General features: G+C 37.8%; 2 protein-coding genes across 9 annotated transcripts in view; both read right to left on the bottom strand.

Annotated features, from left to right (window-relative positions):
• LOC121515139 (suppressor of tumorigenicity 7 protein homolog) overlaps nt 1-18,586 on the bottom strand; it is an 84,634-nt gene extending 66,048 nt beyond the window's left edge. For 4 of the 8 annotated variants that reach the window (XM_041795764.1, XM_041795760.1, XM_041795761.1 and 1 more), the window contains exon 1: nt 18,280-18,586. The gene's annotated coding sequence lies outside the window, so the exon portion shown is untranslated. Of the gene's footprint in view, nt 1-15,465; nt 15,519-18,279 lie in introns of all 8 variants that reach the window. The other 4 variants (XM_041795767.1, XM_041795766.1, XM_041795763.1 and 1 more) reach the window with 3 other exon arrangements.
• Nucleotides 18,587-20,575: 1,989 nt separating this feature from the next.
• The window catches only part of LOC121515536 (F-actin-capping protein subunit alpha-2), a 36,627-nt gene continuing 34,445 nt past the window's right edge, over nt 20,576-22,757 (bottom strand). The window contains exon 10 of the mRNA XM_041796358.1: nt 20,576-21,704. Within this exon, the coding sequence (XP_041652292.1) occupies nt 21,564-21,704 (141 nt within the window). The 3' untranslated portion in view covers nt 20,576-21,563. The remainder of the gene's footprint in view (nt 21,705-22,757) is intronic.

Consider the following 22,757-nt stretch of genomic DNA (forward strand, 5'->3'; position numbering starts at 1 on the left):
CTGAAAAACAGGCATTAAAAATATGGCTCATACATCATATTTTACGGTACAACATGTTGGCTGCAAATTGAAAGCAGTTAAGTTGAAAGGGGTTATATTATAACAACTGTGTGGAGTTAAACAAACTTCGGTTAATAAATGGATTCTCCTCAAGTATGTATACTGGACAGTAGTAGTACAGTTCAACTGTCATTTAGAGCTTTAGCTACAGCTTGACATAACTGCATGAAAACCTACTGACGGTTTCTGAAATTGTACATATATACAACTAGGTACCTTTAACAACGCTACAGGGGCTCCTGCTCTGTTTAAATGTTTATTTACAATTATAAGCCATGCATAATAGCTAAGACATACTGTAATCAGTTCCATAGAAAGTATTGTATGTGGGTCTGCAATGGCCCAACAAATGCAAGGAAGTTCAACATTCCTTGACTCAGCATGAAGCAAATAAGAGAGCTGTGTCTTAAAATAAGATGGAAATGTATGTAGGACAGAGGAAATGACAGAAAAAGGCTCTGCTGTTCATCTGTCAAAGAAAGGCCTGCATCGTAGCATTTAAAAAGTGGCAGTGAGAATTTCAGAAACACATAAGTGGTGTCTTGTTGTCTTTATTTGTTCTGTTCTTGTCTCATGACTTAATCCTTCAGTCAATTTACCAACCTAAATGACAAAGAAAGAGAAAACTGTTGCATTTTAGAGCAGAAAACAAAAATATTTGAATGATTCTTTTTCTTTCAATTGCTAGAGTGGGTAATAAACTTCGAATACTGGCACTACCTTTATGCACAAATCATGGTAGTGACAGCCCAGGGGTATCAGGCTATCTGAATCTTTTTATGATATGCTTGTAGTGAACATACTGCAAATGATAAGTCTCATTATAGATGCATACAGTAAAACTTTAATGAAGACTGGAGCCTTTAAGTGTAGTAAAGTGCACACACAGCCCAGTAACTGACTGAGTAGCAGTGGTGCACACTGGGCCTGACTGCAGTGTTTGAATGGGTACAGTGGTGAGTCTATACAACTGCCTGCTAACCCAAATAGATGGGAGGTCAGCCGGACGTCCTTCTGGTCCCCACTGTGAATGGGGTGAAGCTAGCTAGCATGTGGATTAGCTCAGCTCCTGAATAGTGGAGCGTGCTCTGATAGGGGCTTCTGTTCTTTTGTGTCTCACACCCCAGTCGCCCTCCTCCTCCTCCTTCTCTACCAACGTCTTTGTCCTTTGAGCACAAGGGTCTTCACTTAAAATGCACTGCAAAAATACCTAATAAGGATGTTCTAACCATATTTTTTCCACACTTTTTATCAATTCTTCAAATATCAGGTACTTAGAGATCAACCTAAATGTATAAATTTGCATCCCACACAATTTTCTATGAACAATTGACAACTTGTGCCAAATTGTTCACACGTTTCTAAATTCAAACACCAATGATATTGGTTCTTACATTCATTAAACTTCAATTTTTAGATTTTATAACCATAAATTACTAATTTGACATGGAAAAAAAAAATCTATGGGACAGCAAATACTGAAACAGACTTGACAATTGGCCAGAGAAGACAAATTGTTCTGCCAATCAGTTGTAGCAGATCCAGGCAGGGACTGCCATTGCTCATGTAGGATGCATCCTGGTATACTTAGACATAAGAACAGTTTTTATTCCCTTTGTGTTTGTCTGTGTTTAAAAAAAACAAGCTGCTTGCTAAATGGTATGGAAACTGCTCTTATAAGAGAGAAAAATCTATGTTATGTCTGTCAATCGGTGGCACTAGATAGTTCTCATGAACTCTAGTTTTCCATTTCAAATTAGCAATAGCAAAAAAGATCGTACTTTTATGGGGTATTGAAGCTTTACTTCAACCAATGATATCTTGGTAAATAACAGTGACATTTTTGGATCAGCTGAGGGCATCCTTCAATTTGAAGCTGAATACCCACCTGATTGTCTTATTACTAGGGTTGTCCCGATCAACATTTTTGGCCTCCGATCCGGATCCCATTTTTTTTATATTGAATATCTTCTGATACCGAGTCCTGATCCGATACTCATAATTACCTACATTAGATTTTAATTGTTTTTGTTTGCAAAAATAACTAAAGTAAACTGAATAACAGCTAGATATCTCAAACTTATTCCATTTAACTCAGCACAGCCAACATTGTTATAAAACCTGTAAAATCCCATTTCTGCTGAGAATGGTGTAATAGCTCTGTTTCGCTTTAATCATTTGTTAAAAAAATAAAGTTACATTTTCACTTAGCGCAGTGTTTGAATTTAATCAGACAATCAAAAATCCACTTAAAAGTGGTCAAAACAGCTGACAGGCCTGAGCAGTCAAAAAAATAACTCAAATAACCTCAGTTCCACTTAGAGGTGGTGAAGCAGAGTCAAGAGTCACAATTACAAATTAATTCAATAAATGAATTTAAAATAAAATAGTAATAATATAATTCCACTTAGAAGTGGTAATTAAATTGACTTTATTAGTCACAACAAAAACTTAACTCAAAAAATTAACTAAAAACATCCCAACTCCACGTTAAAGTGGTGTAAACAATTTGACTTGAATGGAATCAAAAACATATGAATCATACAGATTCAAAACAATAATCGCTTAAAAAAATGTAGCAGCTTAATCTGAGACATGAACCAAAACATTAACACTGCAACATAACCCAAAGATCAAATACAAGGCATTCTTGCTGGTGCAATTTCTTAAGTGCAACTAGAGCTGACACATCACTTTTTCCTCTCTCACTTTTATTTCTTTACCCACTTTAAAATGAAGTAAAGATTCTTGTTTAGGAAAACCCGCATCCTTGATGGCCTGCTTTACATGCTCTGCTGTGTGAGACCCACGAAACTGGCGTGCATGTAATACTGCACGCTTTAACTCAAAGGTGGAAGAGTGCAGTGAGACTCAGCAGTGACACGGGGCAAACATCACAGCCCCAAATGTCTGTAGTGAAGCTAACGGCAGCGAAGTTGCTTTTTAAATTCTCTAATATACTGTCACGTACTTCGTTGTACTGCTCCAGTAAGCCAGTGTCAGTAATGTAATGTCGAGGTGACAGGGCAAAGCTCAAGAAGATGACAAAAACACAAATTCTCCACCACAGAGATGGGCTGGTTGTCCAAAGTGATGAATTAGACCACTTGTCTCATATTCATCTTTTGATGTCAAACCCTGCTTTCCAGGGTCCAAGTCTGGCCTGTGGCTCTCCATGACTCTCCCCCACTCTCCCATTCCTGTTTCCAATTCTATCCACTGTCATCTTCCTCCATCAATAAAGGCATAAAAAAGCCCTATATACATATATATATATATATATATATATATATATATATATATATATATATATATATATATATTTATTTATTTATTTATTTATTTTATTTTTTTTTTTTTTAAAGGGTTTGTTGTCTAAAAAACAAAGAATAATGATAGGCTCACTGTCTGAGTAAACTTAACCAGTAGGTTAGCTGTTCTATCACAGATGATTCTCACCTTTGTCTACCTTTTTAGTGAGCATCATGTAAACAAGACACACTACCCTCCTGCTGTTATCTCAAGTTTTGTGGTTTTCTTTTTCTTTTTGTGTAACCTTGGATACCAGTCTGACTTTCTAAACCAACTCCTGCTCTGTTCTAGAAATAAAACTTACACTTGAATGCAACACAAATAGGGCTTAAGCCCAGCTGGTGCAAAGGGTATAACTAACAGTTGGCTGTAACTTGCAGCTGTAAGTCAAACAGGGTTACACCCAAAAGCATGCCCAGCTGTTGCACTTGTTTTCTTGACGTTGCTGCATGGGATGGGCCTGGGGTTACAATGTATTTTAATGGTTTTCCATGAAACAGGGTTTGGTAAAACTTAACATTGTGTCCAATCAGCCACAAACTTTGAATATTCTAAAAGTGACCACCCCCCCCCCAATAAAGACACATCATCTACATGCAAGAGTAAGACTTTGAAATAAACATCTGATTCTATTAAATGAGCATTAAAAGGTCTACACACTTTGCATGTTTGGTTTGTATTAATGCTTGCCACATAGTGAACACATGCAGTGATTTTTAATCCCTTTAAGCAGTGTCAAAATCACATGACAAAACTGAATCAAAACCGTACAGCCCAATTCTGACACTGTGGAATAACATGCATCTACAGGTGCAAATTAGAAAAGGCACATTCAGTGCTGTCTCACCACTGTTTGCATATTTATTGTATTTGGCTTAAAAGTAACTGTAAGATCTGCCATAAGAAAGCTACAGAGAGAAGAGAAAGCATCTTTCCAAAGACTGAAGAGCTTCACTGTCAGCTCCAGACCCTCTCTCTTTTTGGCCAACGTTTGAGTCACAGATGATCTATAGTTACACACACTGGGCTCAGCTCTCACTACCACTGTGATAATTAGGCTGCAAAACCCATTGCCATAACAGCGCTGAAGCTCAGGTGAATAGGGGTGTTAATTGAGTCAGCGCTGAATAATGGCAACAATGCTGCCATTGAATGGATGCTTTATTTAAAACACTGCACTTCTCTTCAGCACAACTGCATTCATGAGCAGTTTATTTCTGAACAATGAACAGCCCCCCTTCCATCACAAAGTACCACCCCAAAAAAAGCATCTCCTCCTGGTTGCCAGGCAACTGAAATAAGCGTGAGAGGAGCGTGGCGATCCTTCATCGAGAGGGAAAAATCAAGAGAAGGATGAAAAGAGAGGGAGGTAGAAGAGAGAGAGAGAGAGTGCAAGAGGGGCAGTATATTAAGAAAGGCTGTAACTTGATGCTGGCTTAATGGTTTATAAAAATGAAAGAAGAAGTCTAAGTTATTAAACAGAAAAAATATGACGAGCTGGGGTCTGATTTATAAAAAGTAAAAGAAATAAGTAAAAAAGATGCTGAAATGTTGATCTCTTGTCTCATATTCACTTTTTGATATCAAACCCCAATGTTCTCAGTCTACAGCAATAATAAAGGAATTGGCCTCACTGTTCCAATGCTTTTGGAGGGAGTGTATACGGTTGAATGCATGCAGTGATAAAGCTGTGCACAGTGACAAGAGTAAAATTCATTTAAACGCACTCTGTGATAACGAGGAAAACATTTCAAATAACTTCTGGTGCTATGATGTGCAGGTCGTGTTTCACAATTCTTGGTGTTTGGATTTCTACATCAAGCCATTAATATATACTATTTGGCCACTTACAGTAAGTAAAATATGGGTCACTAGGCATGTGTAAAAATAAAACTGTGCTTATGAAGATGTGGATGTCAGAGATGTTCCCTCTGACTCCAAATACGTTCATATAATGGGTCACTTACAGGTAACCATCAGGTTTGTTTTCATAGATCACATACTGTGCATGGGAAGTTTATGAATGTGACCCCTGGATTTCTGGATTTAAATACATGACTGGTGCTCAATCACAAACTTGTCAACCAATCTTGTTGTTAGACTACAAAATATGACCACTGCTTGGGATTAATCACAGATATTGATACTAAAATGAGTGCATAATACTCATTTATCACCTACATGATTCAATCTGATTTATCTGACATCATTCAGTTCCTTTCTTAAGGACAGTCCATATTATTAACACAACTGTTTCAATGCCAAAATTAGCCGCCATAAGGCTACTTTAAATCCGTACCAGCTGGATGGGTCTGGATTAGACAGCTGACTGTCAATTTAAAATTAGAAACCATGTTTAAACAATGACTTTAGATAAATGGAAAACAATCAAGAAGATAATGTTAACATAATACTCTACTCCACTAACCCAAATAAAGCCTTATAAGTCAAGTTTTTCTCTGATTCTTATTTGAAGGGTAATTGAAACACATCCTGCTTTAGATTTCAGCTGTCAAATTGAAAGGCTTATCTTAACTTTATCAGAGATTAAAAAAACAAAAACAAAAGAAATTGTAACACCTCCTATCAATCTTATAAAGCTTTTTTACCCATAGACATCCTACTCTCAGCCTCTTTTAACATTTTTCTTTCATCATACATTTTTTTTAGTTGAAGGCACAGAATCTTAAAAGAATTCCCAGATGTTCCTGTTAGACTTGACCAAACATTCCAGCCAGAGGCATACTTGCTGCTAGTGGCCAGATTTAGCATTTGACTGGTGGTCATTTCCTGATGTAACGACAACGAATTCACAACAGTCAGAGCCAGCTGGTGTGAAAAATGGATTGTGCTCACCGAATCCAACAGCATGCAGACAACAGTGGGGATTGGCGGGCTTTTGATAACCAAACAATCATCCCCCTCCTCCTGTTTCCTTTTCAGAGGAACCACACTGTACCACAAAAGGAAAGTCTGTGAGGCTTTGATTACCTCTGCTGGGTCACAATTCAAACACAGCAGCATCACTCAGCTAACAGGAATGCTGCAGCCATCACTGCTGACACCAACTGGTCAGAAATGGAATTGTTTATTTCTAACTGCATCCACCCAGTGTTTCTATTTTTAGTCCACCAATAAGTGGACAACAAATGGAATACAATGAACAACAGCCTAATGGTCCTGAACAGAAAAAGGAACATTTTACTAACCATAAATTAGGTCAAATTAGAAAACACTACTAATGTGGGCCTTTACAGCTGCACTGAGTAATGTTTCTTGGTCAGACCACAACTTTCACTGAACCATCAATAAATGGTTTCAAAGACAGCCACTAAAGTGAGTAAAGACAGGAAAAACTTGATCATAGCCATAGGCAAAGGGCTGTCACTTCTTCTTCAGGTGTTTTTTTTTTTAATCTTAGCAGCTTCAGAAAAGCAGCTGAACCCAGTCAGCCTGACAGTCCAGGAAGGGTATGTCTATTTCTTTTAAAATCCCCTAAGATCATGTTCTCTTTTTTCCAGGTTTCTGCTTGATCAGTTAAGGCTTGGGTTGGATTCTATAGAATTTTTAAATCTTGAGCCACTGATAAGTCAGACTGGATCATCATTGTAGGTGAAACTTCAGAGATATTTTTCTCTCTCATATCAAACTTGAATTCAAGGTTTGAAGTGAACACATGGTACCTACAAAAAGAGAAGACTGAATTTTGCAATTTAAAGCCCTTGACTTGATTTTTATAAAGATGAACAATAAAGCCTGATTTATGCTTCTTCATCAAATCTATACCATATGTTATCTGTACTAAATGGCATCTGTCTGAAGGGCCCTGAACCCTACGCAGAGGTCTTCACATGTGTGCACCAGTTTGCACCCCCTTAAAAACATAACTATAAGTCAAGATGACATAGATCACAAGCACTATGACTGGTCTTCAATTGAAATGCAGTGTTTTTAGAATTAGTGGCATCAAATCCAAAAAACATTATACACTATATTCTCCAATGACCTCTACAGGAGAAAATGTTTAAGATGACTAAAACAGTACCATTAGCAAACAAAAAGGTTCAGTTTGACCAAATACCATACACAAAATTTATCCCAAAGAAAAGTAAATAAGGTCTGTCCATCACGTATTGTGTTTAGATACATACACAAATTCATTGATTCCTCTTTGTTTTATTATAGCTTTTGCATAGATTCAAATATGTACAGACAGTCCAATTTGAATGATCTTAAGAACATTTAAATACAAGCCACTGGACGTGACATTAATCAAACTGTCTTTCTATGCAAAGTAGGAAGCCACGATGAGGAACTGAGGGTGTGGAAATAACAACCACCTGGCTATGGCTGTTAGCCATCAATGACAACTCATCTCTGTGACAAATCACCAACCATTTCAATGTCTTCATTTTATTTTGTGCTACTGAGGTAAAGCTACTTTGCAAAAAGTTCCATAATGACAAATTATTGTTTAAAACATTGGCAAAAGCCTCTCTGATAGAAGTTTATACTTCTGAACAAATCAGTCATTCATCATCTTGTGCAGTCTTATCTGTTCTTAGATGTTAAACTGGTTTACAAAGAGCTTCTTTTAATCCTGCAGACAAAAGGCTTCTTTCTTACACTGCTGATAAAACCAAAATTTATTTTACAAAAAGAGGCAGTTTTAGAACAGCAATGGATTCTCTGTTGTGAACTACAGTTGTGTTCAAAATAACAGCAGTCCAACATCACTAACTAGGGATGGAAATATATTAGAAAAAAACAGTGTCAAACAGGTAGTCCTTATTCATGACTGGAAGTGGCACGTTTAGATTTATTTCTGTCCAACTCAGTGTTTCAGAACATTTAGGACTACGGGTGAGTATTGGCAAGAATCCCACGATACGATGCGTATCGCAATACAGGGGTGCCAATTTTGATATTTTGCGACATATTCCAATACTATGAGCAAGGCAATAAACTGCGATGTTTTTGTAATTCAACACATATACATAAGGGTTAATGCCTGACAAGGTGTTCAGTTATCAGGGATTAATGGACGATGTGGAAGCCTGAACCGTCCTTCGCTGTGCATCGAACGGATGCCTCCATGAAGTCCAATCATCCCTGATAACTGGACACATCAAAGGGCTTTAACCCGCTTATACCATGGTCACTTGCCAACGAAAATAATGAATAAAACTACTGATTTATAATTTCATACGTTTGTGATCAAAATAGAAAGTTTTACTAAAATAACAATTTCTTTCCCCTAGCAACACCTGACTAATAACTGGAATAGCCATTCCAATCCCATAATGTTCTTAGTGAATGTAAACATTATTAAGTACTCAAGTATATATGTACATATATATATATATACATATATATATATATATATATATATATATATGTATATATATATACATATATATATAAATTTAATGTATATGTGGGTTTATTTATAAAAATAAAAAACAATGAAATTTGAAGTTAATATGGAATGTAACAGAACAGAATTAAGCTATTAATAAAAATGTATTAAAATGATATGTATAGTATACAAATAAAAAATACATGGTGTATTCTAAAATATATGGTCCTGCATCATCTAGAGCTTTAACTCTTTTTGTGCAAGTTGAAGATGAGAGTTTTTCCACAATGTTGTCATGAATTAAAATGCTTTCAGGATTTCTAAAAGAAAAGTAGAAAAATAAATCATTACAGAGTAAATGTACTAAAATCTTTAATATTTCATGGTACACCAGCTTGTATGTCTTAATGTAATGACAAGGTGCTTGTGGAGGAAGACTGATCCTCATGTCCAGCTTTAATGACTGATGGACTGTGTTGTGAGGAGGACATGACGTGACTGACCAGTGTTTTTTTTATCGTATTACGGACGCCGTCATTCTTAACGACACTACGACAGCATGGGTCCTTACAAATAAAACCAAGTATTGACTGGGTAATTATAGTGGCATGATTAAAAATCAGTGGTAGCTTCAGCAGGCTTCTTTCATGTTGGCTGTTAGCCGCTAAGCTGTTACTATGATGTCTCGCGCTCAGGTTCGTCGTGATCTCCAAGTATTTCAATCTGGCGTGGCATATCTTACAAATGACTTGACTCCTGTATAAGTCTGTACTGTCTTTAATGTTTTGGAAGCCAAAACAAGTCCACATATCTGATACGAATGCAGCAGAAGCTGCACTGCTGGGTAGGCATGAGCAACTGACTCGCTCAGACCGAAGTCTTGCATGATCTTGTTGTCTAAGCAGAGGAGAAGAGGGAAGAGTCAACTGCTTGCTGCCAGCTGGTGGTGGCTGCCGCCAACTAGCGGTCAGGGGGTGAAGGTCCACCACAAACTACCGCACCAACAAAGCAAATTATTACTTATAATCACCACATCCCTAGCTGCAACCATTAATTCATTGCAACACAAAAAATAAACATCGTTTTGTAGCATCTGTGCCTGCCCCGTAACTTGTCCATGTCTTTAAACAGATGTTTGATACAAAGAGTTAATAAGTAAATGAATGAAAAACACTTGATAATGTGTTGAAGCTATGGTTAATTTTTTCACCCCTGTTAAGCTTAAGAAAATATTAGAAATAAGTTCTCCTGTATCCCTTATCTTTAATAACCAACATATTCAGGTTAAATTTAATATCAGAAATCTCCTCTTCCTTTGCAATCCATAACTCAACTTTGCCCAAGCTCTGAAAAGTCCTTTAAAGTTTCTAAATCTCTAAGAGACTCCATATCTTCCTCTCCTTCGTGACTGCTTTAGATTAGGAAAAGAGAGCTCATATTGAATCCAGGCTTTACCTGGATTCACCTCAGCTCTGCACATCACCACCAGTCTATGACACATTGTATAGGTAGGATGGCTATGGAACAGTCGTGACCTTTCCCTCACTTGGCTATAACCCTGACTGGCATAGCAGGGTCAAATACTGGACAGCCAGCTGTGATGACTTTGACGGTGTTTGCTTTGATTTACCACTTCTTTGTGCTTCTATATTCACACGTGTAAACGGTTAATCCAGGCTTTCTGGTGTTGATGTTAAGAATGGGTACAGCTGATTGAAGACAGGCACAAAATCTATGAAAAACAGTCTTTGATTGTGGACTTTTTTCCTGTCCGTGCAGGGCAGGCCACCCTCTGCAAAGGTAGGGCAAACATTTCTGGATGAGATCACATTACCAATGTGGCACACACAGGTTCTAAATAAAGGTCCCTGACTGGTCTGATCTGGCTTTGTGGTGAATGTGTGCCATGTCTATGTGTGTAACTTCATTCACTGAGCTCAGAGGGTTTCAATAGCTTTAAAAATTCCAAACCATAGAACTGTCTCTGGATTCTAAATTGGATTGTAACACTTGGGTCTGGGCCTGCCCTCTAAAATTTCAAACATAAGAAGAGAAGACCCAAAGATGACCCACATTTTGTCAGTCCATTCATGCACTTTAGTTTAGTTTTTTTTTATGACTTTTTAAGTTTTATTGATTTTTGTCACAGCATACTTGACAGTATTAAGTAGTTAAAAAACTTACTGTTTTACAAGTCAGAAAAGAAGAAAAAGAAAGGAAACAAGTTAACAAACAGATCAGAAGAAAAGGGTTGAACAGCCATGGTTGCATGAGTCCATTATCTTTAAGGGGAGCATACAAATCCAGTTTCTCCCAGTAAATGTCAGCTCATGAGTTCCTCACAGTGATTCATAAATTGTCCATTTCCTCCATTTGCTTTTAAAGACAGATTCTTTCACTCGTAGATGATAAGCCATTTTTCCATCGTTAATACTTGTCTTACAATCTCTAACCAATGTTGTACAGTAGGTGGTTCAGATTAGGGCTGAATGATTTGTCAAAATAATCTAATTGCAATCTTTTCCCTAATATTGTGATTGCGATTTGATATGCGATTATTCTTTAAGTTCTTCATTGCATGTATTTTCCAACAATTACAAGCAACAAATCATTCTATACTATAACCAACAAATAGGGCTGAACAATTTTGGAAAAATATCCAATTGTGATGATTTTGACTCGTATTGCAAATTGGACATGAATTATTGTATTGAAGGGAGTGATGATTTTAAAGTCTAAATATTTAATCAGAAAAAATTGACAAAATGGACTAAGTAGGATTTTTTGTAGATTATTCTAAGAAATGGGTCTCAAATGATTGCATAATACGCAATGCATAACATCTCTGCTGCAAAAAAAGTTTCTCACTGGTATGTTGACTCAAAATTTAGGTTAAAGAAATATTGCAACTTCTGCGATTTGAAAATTGCAGCAGGCCATATTGCGATTTAACCTAATATGTGATTTATTGCCCAGCCCTAGTTCAGATTTGTACTAATTTCTTGTTATTGCCTTCTTACTTGTTACCAATAATATCTTAGTTAAATATTTGTCATTATCTGTCACATGAGCACTTGTATCTCCAAGCTACATTACTGCATATCACATATCCCAGAACGTTTTTAACTGTTTTGTGTACATCATTTCAATATGAACATAATTTCTGACAGGTCCAAAAGATGTGTGTATGATTCGCCTCCTTATCTCCACATGACCAACAGCATGGTAGTTGTGAACCAGTTTGTTTACTTTTAATTTTGGAGCGAGCAAGCTAAAATCTAATGCCAACATTCACCACCTTTCAATGTCTCCTAATTTCACTATGAATCTGGTTGTAATTATTTTATAGAGGTGAGAGTATCGCTTTGTCAAAGTTACACCCAGGTATTCCATTGCAGTTAAGTCCCATTTTAGTGGAAAATTTCTCCTCATTTCTAAAGAGGGATTGTAGTTCAAGGCCAAAATCTGTTTTTAATTCACATTTACTTTGTAACCTGAGTGACTGCTATATAGGTTGATAAGCTCCATCAGGTGGTCAAAGCACACATCAGGATTCTGCAAATAGATTATATCGTCCGCGAATAGACTTATGATATGCTTTTGTCCTGTAATACTAATTCCTTTCAGTTCCTTACTTTGTTGTATGGCTTGTGCTGGAGGCTCAATATATAAGGCGAACAAGAGAGGGGATAAACATTGACATTTGACTGTATCAAGTTCATAACATGCAGTTTCCTTCTAATGTTATCTTTTGGTTGGCGTCCTGTAATAACACTAGTTTGATCCCCGTCAATAAGTTCAGTTATGAATTTTTCATATCTCCTTGCTATGATTGATGTGTATATCTTGTTATCCACATTTAGAAAACCTTAGTTTTGTTAAGCTGTACTGTACAGCTGCTGTAACATTTATAAATGGAGTCTGAAACAGCCTATTAGGGTCTAATATTCTCAGGGATTTTACCAGAAGAACTATTGGCAGAAGTTTCCTTCTAAAAATCAAGCAAAACTGCTGATAACAGTAGCTCAGCTAACTTATGACATAATCTAAACCTCTATGTCAATGTCTTTTTAGTTCTCTATGATGGGACTTTAAGCCAAGCTAAACCTGTTTCTAGGTGCCAAGCTTGCTTCAAGGTTTTTCAGGTCTCCACAATGTTCCAGGTTTTTGTTAGGAACCTAGATATCAACATGAACTGCCTATTCCAACTCATTTTGTTTCTCCATAAACTTACAGCTTCCAGACATCAGATAGAGAAAATCCTTCATCTCATTATCAAATCTATATCTATGATAAAGTCACACTTAGGTCAGTGTTTTTGTGATGTATGGCATTGTTATTTCCATCGCTCTGGGACATGTCAAAAATATCATCATTAAAACCATTGACTGCAGTACAGTCTTGTTCCAATCATAGATCCTTTGTTGCTAAATTTAAGTGAGACTTTTTTTTCCTTTTGCATTGGAAAAAGTCCATTGAAAAAATAAACTTTTCTTCAAATGCATATATTCTCTGTGGAGTGAAGCCTGGGAAAATGCCCAGCAGAATATATCTTAACCCAGATACAAGTTATTGTTAGTGTTCTTCAAGGCACAGTGTGCCACTGATCTCCACTGAAACACAGAGAAAAATCATAAGCCATTTTTTTAACCTTGATGTATCTCCAATGGCCACCAAAGGCTGCTTACAGTGATGTTGAACCAAAATGATAGCTGATCTCTCATTTTGTTCCATCACTGAGTCTAAAGTCTGCACTAAAAACTATGATGTTTGGTTACCAAATAGTCAAGAGCCAATCATTTGAAGCATCTGTTCCACAAATAGCTAATTCTGAGTTGTGACTTCTCCAAAGTTAACCAAGTAAAACCCACACCAGGGCTTAAAACTTTAGTGAGGAAAACTTTTCTGTTACCTCTATACCATCCATCCATCCATTCATTTTCTACACCAATTGTTCCGTCGAAGGTCATGGGGGGCTGGAGCCTATCCCAGCTGTCATTAGGCGAGAGGTGGGGTACATCCTTGTCTGGTCACAGTCAATCACAGGGCTGACATACAGACAAACAACCAAGCATGCTCACACGAACACCTGCCCGTTTAGAGTCACCAATTAACCTAACGAGCATGTTTTTGGTCTGTGGGATGAAGCCAGAGAACCTGGAGATAGCCTATGCATACACGGAAAGAACGTGCAAACTACACACAGAAAGGCCCTGTCCGATAGGATTCGAACCATGAACCTCCTTACTGTGAGGCAACAGTGCAAACCCCTGTGCTGCCATGTAGCCCTGACCCCTTCACCCCAAGGATTAATTATATAGGGAGGATTTATTCCAAATTAATGCAAACAACAAAACTAATGGGAACAGAAACAGAGTAACACTATGCTGCATGAGTCAGGGCAGCAAGACTTCAGTTTACCTTTAAAAAAGGTTCTTGCTCCACTAATGCCCATTAATGAAGTGGCTTCACTGCTTTGAACAAGAAGGTTCTTCATTATGCTACAGCCTGCTCTGTCCCTTTCCTCTGTGGTTGAGAAAGTTGAGAAATTGAGAATTGATAGGTGTAAGCTCTGTGGTGTACTTAGATTTTTGACTGAATATGATCAGGGGATACACTTTAACTTTAAGCAACCCTGTGGAATCTAATGTTTTAAAATCAGAGAAAAAAATTGTAGTACATTTGAGGTAAATGTTGAGACAATGCAAGTTTATTGTTGCTCTAAACATAAAAAGTTAGTTACCATAGTTGACATAGCTGGCATAGAATGAGAATATATCTAAATAGTAAGGTTAAGCTTTAAGTGTATGTAGCTGCTTAAAAGAATCACAAAGAGGAGCATTATTTTTTGAGCCAACTTGCAATGATGCACACATGTACAACATAATGAAATGAATTGCAGTCACAAGATTACTGCTAGTGCTTTTTGGGTAATGTCTTGACTTTTACTCTGACATTCTCAGTGTAATAATGTTAAAGCAACCGGTCTTTCTACATAAAATCACAAATGCATGCTGGTACACATTTAAGAAAATGGTGATAGTTCAGAATGATAGTTCTGTAACTTTACAATGATACTTCTGTATCATAAGAATTCTTTATCAGGTGAGCTGGTGAACTGACTTTCTGAGGAGTTTATAAAACAACTCATGCTGTTGTGTTTACACCTGGAAGTCAGGCAAGCGAGTTAATAAGTCTTTAAAATCAGACTCACAAGGTTGAGGATTAAGTTTAACTAAAATGGGTATTATCCATCAGACTGTTTGGATAACTGTTACTTTATGTAACACATGATACTGTAACTGTGCTGTCTAGACAACCGGCAACCAACTCAAGACATTCATTAACTGTACTTACATTATGTATACTAGGGCAAGTTATATGGCTGACATTATCATAACACAGTGTTCTATTAAATCAATGGCAAAGTTTATTTCTAGGGAGTGGCTGAACTCTAATGTTAGCTGGAATCTAGTAGTAGCTATTGGATTACCAAACATATTTTGACATTAAATGTGATCTGAAATCTCTCTTAATTATCTTCAATGTCTTTGTAATCAATCAGGAAGCAAACAAAATAGAAAAAGCAATAATACTGTTATCATTAGGTAAAATATGTCAACATGGTTGTTTAACATGTTTTAACTGATCTGGAATCTAGAATGTGTAACTTATAGCGGACAAGACTGTCCTTGATATTAAATCAATATGAAAAAGTCCTACACAAGTCCTACTTTCATTTCCTGTGATAGAGTTGTTCCTGCTGCTGCCATGAAAGTTTTTCTCTCTGAAACAAGAACAGGCAAGTAATGTGGGGAGATCCCAAAAGTCATCCACTCACTCCATCAAAATCAAAGGCGCAAGTTGAGAGAAAGTGGCTGATGTAATAAAGTGCTGAAAGTTTTGAAACTAACTCCCACAGTTAAAAGGTCAAACTGTTCGTTACAAAAGGGAACTAAGAAAAACAATTAGTTGTGGTGTTTAAGAAGAGGAAGACAAGTGTACAACTGTACTTTCAGTTTGAGGTCTGTCACATAAAAGCCAGTCTTAGCTTTTGCAATGCAACCAACATCCCGTTAAAGAAGTAGTATGCGATAATAGTTGCAGCTGTTTCTATTCCATGAGTCAAATCAGATAAGGAAGGCCTTGCACAAGGTTAATATATATATTTTTTGCATTAATTATATGGTTAGGTGGACATAGAAATACATTGATATTTGTCCTTCCTAATCTACAAGTACACAACACAGCTCAGTCGTGCAAACATTCGACATACCAGCTGCAGTAGAGGGTTAATTTGATTATGAAAATCTGCTGTTGTACATAGTGTGAAAAGATTTACATTAGACTTAGCAGCTGATGACTGAAAAAAACATCTTCCAGCTGCTAAACAAATTAGTCTCATGTATGGTGGTTTTGCTGATTGTCAGCACTAAATAGTGCACAAAATCTCACGTTGTGTAAGTCTAATACTTAAAATAGATTGGTAAGCTAAGTACATAATATGGACAAAAGTATTCAGCTGCCTGGCCATCACATCAACAGGGACTGTAATGACATTGCATTCAAATACATGTGCTAAGATATAGAGTCCCGAGCCCATACCCCCTTAACTCATCAAACCATGCCTTTCTAATCCTTGCTTTGTGCACTGGGGAACAGTCATGATGGAAGAGAAAATGGCCTTCCCAAAACTGTTGCCAACCAAAACGTCTTGGTATGCTGAAGCTCTAAGATGGCTCTTCAATGCAGATGAGGGGCCTAGCCCATAACATTATCCCTCCTCCACCAACCTTCACAGTTGGCACAGTGCAGTTAGACAGGAAATGTTCTCCCGGTATCCACAAAACCCACACTCACCCATCTAACTGCCAAACAGAGAAGCATAGCTTGTCACTCCACAGAACATGTTTCCACTGCTCCACAGTCCAGTGCCGGTGTGCCACTCCATCTGACACTTGGCATTGGACTTGGGGGGTTGCAAGGCTTGATGCTCAGTTATCAGAACCCATTCCATGAAGCTCCCACCAAACAGTTTCTGAGCTTACGTTAACGCCAGTGGAAGTTCAGAACTCTTCAGCCATATAATCAGCAGAGCGTTGGTGACTTTTATGCATCACGCACCTTAGCAGTCGCTGATGCCGCTCTGTGATTTGAAGTGGTCTTCCACTACGTGACTGAGTTGCTGTTGTTCTAAACGCTTCCACTTTAACTGTAACTTTCTGACAATATCACTTACATTTAACTGTGGAGTATCCAGCAGGAATGAAGTACCACAGTCTTATTGCAAAGGTGGTATCCATCACAGTACCACACTTGGGCTCTTGACAATGACCCATTTTGTATTATAAATGTTTGCAAAAACTCACCTCAAAACTGCCTCAGTTTGTGTTGTACAGGAAAAAAATCAAAGGTTTGCTCAAATAAAATGGTATATTATGAGCATTTTCACTGATGTTTTTCCACAAACGGGTAGTTTATTTTTTTACGGACAAGTTTATTTTGTGTGGCTGGCTGTTAATAAAAAAAACTCTGTGACATATGACACTTAGACTTAGAACAATACAGCTTATGTATCACCATTAAACTAATATATATACAATATATCGATAAAGTTAATTAATATTCTGACATTTTTAATTACCATAAAATGAGTAAAAGTCAGTTAAGTTTGTAATATTGAAAACTTGATGAGAAGATTAACCTGTATTACATTTGATCCAAATAAGCACAAATTACTTCCTCAAATCGTTGATCAGGCTGACTGGAAATAACACATCAGCATCCAAAACTATGCTTTCAGTTATGACTGCTCATTTCCGACCCATATTCACTACTCTTAAGTGTTCTTGACCAGCCTAAGTGAGCCTAAAGACTCTCCTGCCCTCTCTAGTTGCAGCCAGCTGGCTTTCTGAAAGAGCACATTCTTCCATCTGCTGCTGAGCACACAGTCACAGGAGACTCATCACTGGCTACTGTGCGCGCAGGGAGGCACAGGGTGCCAACTAGACCACTGCGCAGACATTGAAAGCCCAGCAGAGGTAAACACTTCCAGTCCACGGGGCTAACAAGCACCGGGAGCTGTGGGATGAGTTAGGGCTTGCTTTTACAGTCACTAACATTCAGTCTGATTGAAATGTATCACTAAGAAAGGTGTTTCCCTCCATTTGAAAAGCTTGACAAACAGGCAGCATGCAGTTGTAACACCGGGACATTATAAACTCTTAGGAACCCGATATTGATGGAGACCATTAAAACATCTGAAAGCTAAAGTCTCTGAAGGAGGCTCGTGGTGGTCTGTCAGTGAAACTAATTATCTGGAAGCTAGAAACACCCTACTGTGTCTGTACTGTGCTTTTAAAATTAGCTTCGCACGTTTCCATACATGAGGATTTCCATTTAAACCTGGCTAGGTGCTAGCCACTCACTCCGCTAGCCAACTGCTAACTGGCTAACGTCTGCAAAACATACAAACTTTCTGAAAGTGGAGGCTCAGTGAATGGCAGTGAAAGAGGAACATTTAAAGCGGCATGTGTGCGAGTGCTTACCTCAGTTTGTGAATGTGTGAACGCCAGTAAAATCCTTATTCGTGTCTGGCATTTCTTCCAGCAGCAGTCCAACATGTGTCTAGTATTCTCCCCGGCAGCAGCAGCGGTCTGTGTGTAGACGTGTCTGCAAACTGGGCAGGCTGGCTAACGTTAGCTAACAGTTACCAGTTAGCCACCGGCTCGATAACCTGGATAGTTAGCTCCCGCTGCCTCGAGATGTCGCTGTCACTGATGTACCTGCCTCTGAAGGCTTTATTAACCATTTAAAAGTTGTCACTTAGAACATCCCACTGTACTTTTAACCTTATAAAAGGTGAAAAAAAAGCATAAATACCATCCTTTTTCTTTACACCGATATGGGATGAATCGACTGTCAAATGCAGCCGTTGTAACCGTTAAAACTTTAACCTACTGCGCAGGCGTTGTTATGTGTCGCTTACATCAAATGCGCCACATTTTCAGTACATGTCAAACTGCAGGACCTACAGACTTGAATTTTAACATTCCTACCCGGAGATTTTGTTACTTACTTGCATCAGAGAATAAATGTGGCAAGTCATTTTCAAAAAATATTCAACTAATGTGATAGAAAATATTCCTCATTACAATAATAAGAAACTTTATAGAAAGAATGGCTCATTATGAAAAAAAAACAAGGACAATGTCTTTCAAACTAATGAGTTTTAACTTAACTATGATATGTTTTTTGAACATACAGTGTGTGGCAGATTTTGCTATTTTGGAGCCCAAGGCGAACACAGGCATGGGGTCCTCCACATCCATTGTTCTCTCCCTTTAAATCCTTATTTATCAAAGAAAGCCCCACTTGTAGCCTGATGTAAAACCAACCAGAAATTACAGTGTTTTGTATGGAAATGTCCAGGTGGATTTCAAAATGTCCATTGGAGATTTTAGATGGACATCCAATAACTATCTATGGAGCACTACATTTGCATGTTCATTTCAATAGTAACTTAAAATTGAGTTTTATTTACATTTCATCATTTATAGCTGGCTTTTATGCCATCATAACATGACCAAGTTTCTGTCATATTCCGCACTTTAATGAGTGTCTTTAAGCTTCAGAATTTCAAGAATACTGGCTGCTAACACGTTTCAATATATAGTGCATTTGGAAAAGATTCAGACCCCCTTTTGTCAGTTTTTTATGTTGCAAGCAGACGCTACAGTCATGATATTCTCATGAATCTTCACTCTGAACCCCATCATGACCAAGTGCAATCAAAATTTGAGACATCTTTTTGCTAATTTATCAAAAATAAAAACTGAAATGATCATATTGACTTAAGTATTTAGACCCTTTGCAAAACACTTAAAAATTAGCCAGGGCCTCCCATTTTGTCTTGATCTTTTTCTACTCCTTGACCAGAGTTCACCTTTGGTAAATCAAATTTATTGGTACATGATTTGGAACAGCACACACCTCTTTATAGGCCTCACAGCTGACAATGCATATCAGATTAAAAACCAAGCCATGAGGTCAAAGAAGCTGCCTGCAGAGTTCAGAGATAAGATTTTTGCAAAGCAGAGATCTAAGGAAGGCTACAAGAAAAATCTGCTGCACTGAAGGTTCCCAATAGCACAGAGGCCTCCATTATTCTCAAATGGAAGAAGTCTGGCACAACCAGGACTCTTCCAAGAGCTTTTCGCCTGGCCAAACGGATCAGTCATTGGCTAGACAGAAGCCTCTCCTCAGTGCAAAACACATGAATGCCTGCTTGGCTTTCACATGGGTTTTTTTTTTTTCGCAAACTCCAAGGGGGCTTTTGTCTTCTTATAGACACTCCCTCATTAGTCTCCCTCCCTTCTAGATAAAGGTAATTTTAATGACATTCAATGAAAATCATAAATTCAAGGTGTGTGCCACATTTCATATTCATACTGGCTCAGTAGGTAGTTGGTTACCTCTCAACCAGAAGGTTGGGGATTTAATCTTCTGCTCCTTGAATATTATGTTGATGTGTCCTTGAGTAAGACACTCAACCCCACATTGGTCCCACTGCTGCATCAGTGGCTTGTGAATGTGTATGGATCTGTATAAATGTAATTGGTCAATACCATTGACCACTCTATATAGCAGCCATCTGTGTATGAATGTGGAGTGAATTGTGACCTGTGGTGTAACAAGTAATTTGAGAAATCTGACAACTAGAAAAGTGCCATGCAAGCTCAAATCTTGCAAGCTCAGATTCACCTTTAAAAACACCTTGATTTTAATTACCTTTCCATTTTATATCACAGTAGGGGTATCAGAAATTATGAGTGAGTCGTTAAATAGAAAATTTGTCATTTAATGCAACATAATTGTGACTGAATTACAATTAATCTCATGGAAATAAACCACCAAACTGACAAACAGGATGTTTCATACAGGTATATATTACAATGTGCCTTGTTATATAATACAGTCAGGTTCTGTTTTAATAAAAATAAGCACTGGAGGAGGAAGTGATACGTTTTGATTTTATTGTAAATTGGACATTATGCACATTACTTAGCGACTGATGACTTGTTAATTAAGCTTGTTAAGTAAGTGGTCACTGAACTCCCTGCGCTGAGTGGGAGCCCAGTCAATGTCAAGTCAAAGAAGGCGATTTTAGCCAGGAGCGCTGTGAGTGTGGGAACTCACATATAGGACACACGGTGAGGGAAGTACCAGAATGAGAGGACAAGAACATTGAGTGGCTCACAGTGGTGACTGCTTGTGCCGAAAATACCAGTCAATGAACACAAACAACTTTTTTTTTTTCATTGATTGTAAAGGACTTTAACCGTGAAGTGAAGGGATTCATTGTTTTCAGCCAAATGTGGATCATTTCACCATCATTGCAAACTCAAACCATAATTTTTTTAATTTAATAGGTCAAATAAAAGGCGTGGTCTCACTGACACGATAAATATTGCACATGTGATATTATATTTCAGTCAGGATGCTTTTGCATACAAGTGTTGCCCCCTTTCCTTTGCCTTGAAATATTCCTTCAAGTTATATTTTTGGATTATCTTCATCACAATAGCTTTAATATACAGAGGAGATATCGGTGTCTGTATAAAAACAAAAGAACACAATAAAAGTAGACATCCAATGTGTAATGTGACATCCAGCTGTGAGACCAAACCTTTCTTTGTCCCCGTTTCTCTAATTTCTGTACAAAGACGATACAACTATCCAGTCATGCAACGTTTGTTTGGGATTGGGTGGGGATGAGTGGGGGTTGTTGTCTGTTATGTTCTCTGTTGATGTTTTTTTTTTTTCTTTTTTGTTAAGCGTTCTGCATCTCTTTGCCGATCTTGTAGCTCAGGATCTTGTTCCAGTCAACCTTGGTGCGTGTCACAGGAAGCTGGCGACGTAAGGCTTTGAAGGTAGTGTCCGACATGGTCTGGTAATTCTCGTTGATGGCCGTCTGAAAGAAAGAAAAAAAAAAGTGGAGACAAAGGGGGAAAAAAGGATTAAACTTTAAATTCAGTTACATAAATAGATGGATAGACCTTCCTGACCATGAACTTACAAACCAAATTATCTTGTCATCATAGACACTACAGATGCACTGATTGCGAAAGATCTGATACTGATACTAATGTTTCACAAAATTTTTTTTTACTTTTCATACTTTTTTTGGGCAAGACTCCAAGTACGCCATCATTTTCTCTCAGGTTTTGACGATGAAGATGTATACAGTGCCTATGAAAAGTATTTATCCCCTTGGATATTTTACCCTTTAATGATTTTATAAATCAATCATGATCAATATAATTTGGCTTTTTTGACAACAAAATACAAAAAACTTTTAAATAAATAAATAACTGCATAAATAATTAACCCCTTTTAAGTGACTGATCTAATTCAATAGAATCTAGCCAATTGGTTCTAGCAGTCTCACAATTAGTGAAATGAGGATCACCTGAGTTCAGTGAATGTGTCTCAAGTGATTGCAGTGTCTGAAACCTTTGTCTGGAAGGTCCAGTCACTGGTTAATAAGTATTCCTGGCCCCCATTACACCATGGAGACAAAAGAACACCAAGAAACTCAGAGAAAATGGTGCTTTTTGGCCATCAGACAAGACATTATGTTTTGTGGACACCAAACACTGCACATCACAAACACATCATCCCCACTGTAAAGCACAGTGATGGCAGCATCATGCTGTGGGGATGCTTCTCGGCAGCCAGCCCTGGAAGGTGTGTACAGGTAGGGGGTAAAATATAGGAAAATCCTGGGGTACTCTTCTTCTCCTATTAAGTCTACAAGAGAACTATGGCTTGGGAGAAACCTTTTTTTTTCCCAGGAAGACAACATGGGCTGTTCATGCCCGATACCCTTGCAACCTGACAGAGCTTGAGCAGTTTTGCAAAGAAGAATGGAGTAAAATTGCAGTGTCCAGATGTGCAAGCCTTGGGACATATCCTTATCCAGGATCAGTGCTGTGATTGCAGCCAATGGTGCTTCAATTAAATA

Source organism: Cheilinus undulatus, linkage group 9 (assembly GCF_018320785.1).
Source record: "Cheilinus undulatus linkage group 9, ASM1832078v1, whole genome shotgun sequence".
NCBI lineage: Eukaryota > Metazoa > Chordata > Actinopteri > Labriformes > Labridae > Cheilinus > Cheilinus undulatus.